An 8,059-nucleotide genomic window follows, 5' to 3' on the forward strand; every position below is an offset into this window, starting at 1 on the left:
TACCAAGCAGTTGATTCTAAGCAATTGACGGAGCCGGACGCTCACTCCGCCTGCCCTGGAATATTGATAATTTTGTTCTTTTTCGCTCTCTCTTTAACTCTCTTGTGTAATTGTGCAATTGGTGTTCTTGTGACAGTTGCAAGATTTACACCGAAACAGAAACGCGGTATCGGATCGGTATAGGGATCCGTGAACTAAAAGTGATCGTAGACAACGATTTTATCTATAAGGTAAATCTCTCTCGTGGTGATAACTATAGTTTGTACATATATATACATATATGTATATACATTTGTACATATACATATATGTACTTGAGATATAGAAATGTACAAATATACGAGTATGTGTCTGCGTGGTGTTCTATTTGTCTGCGTTTGTTTCCTAAGTCTTTTGTTTCGACTTTCTGCTCGCTTTGTGCTGAAAGGAAGCAGTTCGCTTAGTTAAATGAAATCAAAATTTAAATTAATCTTTATCACAACTGGATTTGGCACGCTTTCAAGCGTCTGTCATATGTACAGCAAGCTCTGTTTCGGTTTCCCTATTCATCGACACTTCCGCGTGCAGTCCAACATAATTTATATAATTTGTTGGTAAGTCTTTGACTTAATAGTTCTGCGCGCAAGATCAATATCAATTAGATGATAAAAGTGAACAAGGAACCCAGATAATACGAGTAGCTAGCTGGGAGAAGAAGATGTGCACAAATTCGCGAAATTAACCCATCTTAATTGTCATCGCTAAACTATTTTAGAATAAAACAACATCGCACATATTCGACTCGCAGCCAAACGGATTACTCATATTATTATTTATGCAAATATAGTTTTCAGATAGTTTTTACCAACGCAATAAATTAGCATAATTTAGTGAATAATATTTAAGTCCAAAATGTTCAAATTTGTCGGTCCAGCTGTCTATAGAGACGCAAATTCATTCTAAAGAAGACAAAACAAAAAACAAATCAGAAAGGTGAATAAACTGAAGATGCCTGACTTCTGTGTAATGCCGGGGCTAGGCTGGGGAACTGGTTCACACTCGAGGACGTCACCAAAGAAATCGAGAGTTCAACCGAGATAATACGAGCCCCACAGACCTCATTAGCCACCATGTACATACATACATATATTTACTTACACATACTCTGATCTAAATCTCACTCTTTCGCTTCCCTCTTTGTGTAGCTGTCGTGTAAGATGTCATCGCATGTGCCGCCAGTGTTTGCTCTGATCTTCCTGATCTCTCTTGGCTGTGTGACGTCACAGCGCACGTCATTGGATGTGGCTCTGAGGAATGTCTACCGTCCGTTGCGTCTACTTGGCCTTGCCTTCACAGGGAGATCTGGCGACGATATACAAAACGTGCAGCGCGTGCGAAATGCAGGGGTAACTTCAAAGATCCGGAGTGAATCAACACACTCTTTACAAGTAGGTAAATTCCTTTTCCCTTTTTATGTTAGAAAACCCAAAAATCGAATCCGCGGACTCGGGCCTTGCTGCAGTTCTGTGATGCCGAGCATGGGCCTGGAAAACGCAGCGAAGAGCGACCGACGAGTGTGCATCGTTTGCGTCCTGGGGATATCGATGTAATCGGCGCCATGGGCGATTCGCTTACAGCAGGCAACGGCGTATTTGCCACCAATCTGCTGCACGTGACCGTGGAGAATCGCGGCGTGGTGTGGTCGATTGGGGGACAACACAACTGGCGAAAGTATCTGACGTTGCCCAACATTCTCAAGGAGTTCAATCCGAATCTGTATGGGTACGCGATCAAGGATGGCATATCCACCGATCGGTCATCTCGCTTCGATGTGGCCGAGCTGGCAGCCATGTCCAGGGACATGCCTTATATGGCTACGGTTCTGGTGAAACGAATGCAGCGGGATCCTAACGTGAACATGACCAGGGACTGGAAGCTGGTCACCCTCTTCATTGGGAACAACGACTTCTGCACCGACATCTGCTACTATCCGGAGCCGGAGATGACGATTAAGTGGCATGAACAGAACATGCTCAAGACCTATCGTTATCTCCGGGACAATGTGCCCCGCCTCATGCTGAATGTGGTCCCTGCACCGAACCTCCGTTTTCTCACAAACCTGTCGGGCCTCCCATCCGCCTGCTACACCACTCTGCGCTTCGAGTGCCCCTGCCTGATGGGAAAGGGCAAGGGACGCTTGGACTACCTGGAGGGTATCATGAAGCGTTGGATTGCAAAGGACTCGGAGATTGCCAGCAGAGAGGAGTTCAGTACGGAGGTGAGAAAGCATGAAAAAGAGCATCTTCCTCCACCATTTAGTTTTAATGGTTCCACTGCCCTTTCAGACTTTCACAATCAACGTGCAGCCGTTCTCACAGTTTCGGGACTTTCCCCGCACTCGCTCCGGCATGACGGATACGCGCTTCTTCTCCGAGGACTGCTTCCACCTTAGCCAACGGGGCCACGCCGCTGCGGCCAACTCAATTTGGAACAATATGCTCGAGCTGCCGGGCGAGAAGAGCGGCTTTGCCACCCAACTCTTTGAGACCTTCCACTGTCCCACCGAGCAGCGTCCATTTCTCATAACCCGGGAGAACAGTTCTCCGGACTTTGTGATCTAACTTAATGTGTGTTTGAGCTCTGTGAATTTCCTGTGATATCTTGCCTAAGTCTTTTTTCCATATTCGTATATTCTATGTACATACATATATACCTTAAACTTGTATAATACTTTTATTTGTAGCTCAAATTAGCGCCTTGATAAATGTAACTACGTGTACCCGATGAGAAATTGCACCTCTTCGAGAATCAATAAACTAAACAAAATGATATTAATAATCTATGATCGGAATGGCGATGGGAATATACAGAAAAGTAGAAGAGTAGCGGCGGACAGCGAAATTATGAGAGCCTTCCTTCTGGTGGTGAGTCTGAAATTACGAACCCCCCTTGTGACGAGCGGTCACAGCCCCAAACGTGGATGACACACACTCACCACAAACGCACCACACACGCACCACACACGCGCATTCCACCCCGCAGTGTGGGGCGCGACACGAAACCTGTTACAATTTATTTCGTATGGAACATCAATAAAGCTCGCTCATAATTGCTGCTTCGTTTGTGTGAGCCGGTGTCGGTGCTGACTGCTGTTTATGAAACATTGAAATTTCTCAATTCTGTACGTGTTTTTGCATGCTAATCGCCCAGCGCCCCCTATTAACCCAACCGGACCGTTCAACGGTTTCGCTGGGCAGTGCAAAAAAGCAATAACAATTAACACTGTCAAAAGGGCGGGAGCGTGAAAGAGAAAATGAGAGACAGTGTAGGGCCGACGAAGAGGCAAAGGTCAGGCTGTTGCATTGCCATTGACTTTGAACTTGAACTTGAGCAGGGGGTGGGCGTGGCGTGTGTGCATGTGCTGTGGTTTTGGATGGCATTCTGATTGCACATTTTTGGCTCTACGTGAGATTTAGCACTTTGTTGCCAATGGATGCATCGAGGCCGGTAAGTTTTTTAAATTCTACTTGATTTATCTCAATGTATAGTATGTGTACTAGATAAAATCACTAAACAGTATAGCTGCGGTTGACACCATATATTTAAATGGAGCTGTTCTCGATGAGATTTAATTCAAATTGCGAGGTCTGGTGAAATTGTTTAATAAATGCGACCGTCAAGCCATGATTCAGTTGGAATCCGGACATTGTATCTATTTGCAGCACGAATCCATTCAATTGTATTTTCATTTGATGGAGTCCAAGAGAAAAGGAGAATTTATTCAAAATAATTTTCTTTCGCGCCAAATGTACGGTGTCTCCACCTGTAGGGCTCGAGCCGAACCAATATGCGTAAGTATCGATAACAATATTGTCATTCACTGCGAGAAACACGTTAGTTTTCGGAGAAGAGTAAACTCTATAAGTTTTCATCAGCAGGGTGATCAGTAACGGTATATTGTATACATTTGGGGATGTTTTAACTGCGAAAATGAGTTTAATCATAGTATATACTATTTGGTTAAAGGTTTAATGTATAGCTACGGTATATCGGTATATGACGTTTTTATTTGGTATTCGACAAAAAAACCAAACCCAAAAAGGCGCCAAGTTCAAGATCATAAGAACATTTATCTCTATATTATATACACATAAAATGAACATAAAGAAATTGTTAAGAAAATGAATTTTAACGTTTTGCTTTTTAATCTATAACCTATAACCTTTAACCGAAATCGTTAATGGAAATCCATGGACTCATGGACACTCTGCTATCCTGATTATCTGTAACGCTACAGATCAATTCATGCTTCTCAATTATTCTTGTGGTTCTTAAATGTTGCACTTCTTCTATAATTGTAATAAAACTTCATAGCCAAGGTTATGGGTTCCATTCGAAAGCCCCATCCATATCTTTCATAAAAAGTGGGTTCGTTCCTTGAGGAACGTTCCCACCCGCGTAACTTGTAATGCTAATTTTTAACGAAGATCTTTTTAGTTTCAACGTTATTTTGCAATCAATCATATAAAGATAAGTCAGGAAAATCGGTCAATCTTGTGGAAAATTGAATTGTAATTAGGGGTAAAATTACAGTATTATGCTGAAAGCTTTAACCAGCTTGTAATATTGAACAGAAGATGAAAGTCTAGGAAAATTATTTAAGATTACGGTATATTTACAGTATATTTTGAAAATAAACGGGTTGTATATTTCCGAGGGTCTGTTGAAATATTTTATCAATAGTTCCGAAGTCACAAATATATAAAAAAGATCATATCGGTGATATATTTTGCTTGGAAAAAATATCAAAATTTTTTTTTTTTTTTTTTTTTTCTCTTTCTTTATATTTACAATCTGTTTTTAAACAATAAGTAAATTGTATAATTAATATTCAATTAACAGAAATAGCAGTTTTCCAATGAGCCCTGCTATTATATATAACATCTTTTTAGTTTGTTAAATTTATCTATCAGGGATATCGAGAATGTGGTATCTTTTCAGTCTTCTTACTGTTAGGCTATTGTCTAATAGACTTAAGGCTAAATTATTTTCGTGGTTGTGGAGTCTGTCGATGTATTTCTTACTAGTTTTCTTTATTTCTTCTTTAATGGTTGGAATATTCAGATCTTTGTGGATGTTTGCATTAGATACGTAAAACGGAGCATTGACAATTTGTCGCAAAGTTTTTGATTGGTAACGCTGAAGTATTTCAATATTTGAGTTGCTAGCAGTTCCCCAAAGCTGTATAGCGTAGGTCCAAACAGGCTTCAGTATGGATTTGTAGAGGCGAATTTTGTTTTCCAAAGTGGTTTCTGATTTTCGACTTATCAGCCAGGACATTTTTAGTGTTTTAAGTCTAAGTTGTTGACATTTTGCTTTAATGTGGTTTTTCCATGTTAATCTGCGGTCGAGATGCAAGCCGAGATACTTCACACAGGTACTTTGTGGAATTGGTGAGCCGTTAAGTGTAACATTTGGGCAGTTACCTGGTCTTAATGAAAACGTTATTTGGACGGATTTCAGGGAGTTTATTCTAATTTTCCATCGAAGGAACCAGTCTTCAATTAGGCTTAGCTCACTCTGCAGGAGTTCAGAAGCTTCATTTATAGATGTGCTTGTGGCTAAAACGGCTGTATCATCAGCATATGTTGCAACAGTGCAGTTGTTTGTAACTGGNTTTTTTTTTTTTTTTTTTTTTTCTCTCTCTTTATATTTACAATCTGTTTTTAAACAATAAGTAAATTGTATAATTAATATTCAATTAACAGAAATAGCAGTTTTCCAATGAGCCCTGCTATTATATATAACATCTTTTTAGTTTGTTAAATTTATCTATCAGGGATATCGAGAATGTGGTATCTTTTCAGTCTTCTTACTGTTAGGCTATTGTCTAATAGACTTAAGGCTAAATTATTTTCGTGGTTGTGGAGTCTGTCGATGTATTTCTTACTAGTTTTCTTTATTTCTTCTTTAATGGTTGGAATATTCAGATCTTTGTGGATGTTTGCATTAGATACGTAAAACGGAGCATTGACAATTTGTCGCAAAGTTTTTGATTGGTAACGCTGAAGTATTTCAATATTTGAGTTGCTAGCAGTTCCCCAAAGCTGTATAGCGTAGGTCCAAACAGGCTTCAGTATGGATTTGTAGAGGCGAATTTTGTTTTCCAAAGTGGTTTCTGATTTTCGACTTATCAGCCAGGACATTTTTAGTGTTTTAAGTCTAAGTTGTTGACATTTTGCTTTAATGTGGTTTTTCCATGTTAATCTGCGGTCGAGATGCAAGCCGAGATACTTCACACAGGTACTTTGTGGAATTGGTGAGCCGTTAAGTGTAACATTTGGGCAGTTACCTGGTCTTAATGAAAACGTTATTTGGACGGATTTCAGGGAGTTTATTCTAATTTTCCATCGAAGGAACCAGTCTTCAATTAGGCTTCAATATAGATTATATTATTATATTCTTTATGGTCGTTCCTGTTGCCAGGATGAGCACGAGGCCCATATTTAATAACAAACGGATACTCAACAGGTTACGGAATTGGAACCGTATTCCCTTTCGTTCAAAATTATTCAAGTGTTTCAAAAAAATCATTAAAGATTTGACAATATATGCTTATTGATTTTTTACTTGAAAATTTTCGGCTTTCGCCTTGAACTTAGGACCGACTAACTCGTGATCAACCACTGTTCACACGAAACCCTTCTCCACTTCAGTCCTCCAAGGTCTCATTCGATTATTTGCTACTACCACCAAGATCTGTGCCAATGGCAGCTCCATGCAGGCTTACGCCAAACACTTCTACGCTTACCATTGTACCTTCCTACTCACTAAAGTTTCAAAATTTATATCACAAGTAATATAAATCATCTACTTTAGNACACAACAGTATATGTCATGCTCTTCTAGCCCATCTACCATATCTCTCTGCGAAAGACTTCCATGGTAGTACGGCTATAAAACAGAAAAGAAAACTCTTCCGATATCTCTCGACGGCTTCTTTATGGTCGTTCCTGTTGCCAGGATGAGCACGAGGCCCATATTTAATAACAAACGGATACTCAACAGGTTACGGAATTAGAACCGTATTCCCTTTCGTTCAAAATTATTCAAGTGTTTCAAAAAAATCATTAAAGATTTGACAATATATGCTTATTGATTTTTTACTTGAAAATTTTCGGCTTTCGCCTTGAACTTAGGACCGACTAACTCGTGATCAACCACTGTTCACACGAAACCCTTCTCCACTTCAGTCCTTCAAGGTCTCATTCGATTATTTGCTACTACCACCAAGATCTGTGCCAATGGCAGCTCCATGCAGGCTTACGCCAAACACTTCTACGCTTACCATTGTACCTTCCTACTCACTAAAGTTTCAAAATTTATATCACAAGTAATATAAATCATCTACTTTAGCGGTAATGTATAGGTATACAACTTAAGCGCCATCCATTTTANCTCCTTAGCGGATTTCGACTTCCATGATCACCGTCCTGCTGTTTTAAGCAACCAACGCCTTTCATGGTTTCTGCATGAGTTGTTAATTTGGGCACCGTAACATTACGTTTGGTTCATCCCACAGCGCCAGTTCTGCTTACCAAAAGTGGCCCACTGGGCACATTATATCATAACCTTAAACTTCATATCAAGAAAGTTAAGGTTCTTACCCATTTAAAGTTTGAGAATAGGTTAAGATCGTTTCGACCCTAAGGCCTCTAATCATTCGCTTTACCAGATAAGATTATTTTATATAACATTAAAATGCACCAGCTATCCTGAGGGAAACTTCGGAAGGAACCAGCTACTAGATGGTTCGATTGGTCTTTCGCCCCTATACTCAATTCTGACAATCGATTTGCACGTCAGAACTGTTTCGGTCTTCCATCAGGGTTTCCCCTGACTTCAACCTGATCAAGTATAGTTCACCATCTTTCGGGTCACAGCATATATGCTCAAGGTACGTTCCAGTTAGAGGCATAAATAATATAAATATTATTATACATAACTATATAGAACGCCCCGGGATTGTGTTAATTATCTATAAATAGTTAAAAAACTAATCCCATTATTAGTCAAGTTA

The 8,059-nt window shown here is 39.9% G+C and overlaps 1 protein-coding gene across 1 annotated transcript; it reads left to right on the forward strand.

The window, feature by feature from the left end:
* LOC117579850 (phospholipase B1, membrane-associated) lies at positions 1-2,814 on the forward strand. The gene is made up of 4 exons (XM_034265948.1): positions 1-230; positions 1,185-1,385; positions 1,460-2,257; positions 2,325-2,814. Exons 2-4 carry the CDS (start codon positions 1,197-1,199, stop codon positions 2,598-2,600), a joined length of 1,263 nt encoding a protein of 420 aa, XP_034121839.1. The 5' UTR covers positions 1-230; positions 1,185-1,196; the 3' UTR covers positions 2,601-2,814.
* The last annotated feature ends 5,245 nt before the right edge of the window (positions 2,815-8,059 follow it).

The sequence above is a fragment of the Drosophila guanche genome, unplaced genomic scaffold, assembly GCF_900245975.1.
Source record: "Drosophila guanche unplaced genomic scaffold, DGUA_6, whole genome shotgun sequence".
In the NCBI taxonomy this organism is placed as follows: domain Eukaryota; kingdom Metazoa; phylum Arthropoda; class Insecta; order Diptera; family Drosophilidae; genus Drosophila; species Drosophila guanche.

Excerpts from the sequence above, each read along its gene's own strand:
- LOC117579850 (XM_034265948.1), top strand. The coding sequence starts at position 1,197 with ATGTCATCGCATGTGCCGCCAGTGTTTGCTCTGATCTTCCTGATCTCT. Across the intron at positions 1,386-1,459 it reads AGCGCGTGCGAAATGCAGGG|AAAACCCAAAAATCGAATCC; the intron begins GTAACTTCAAAG and ends TTTTTATGTTAG. Across the intron at positions 2,258-2,324 it reads GAGAGGAGTTCAGTACGGAG|ACTTTCACAATCAACGTGCA; the intron begins GTGAGAAAGCAT and ends CTGCCCTTTCAG.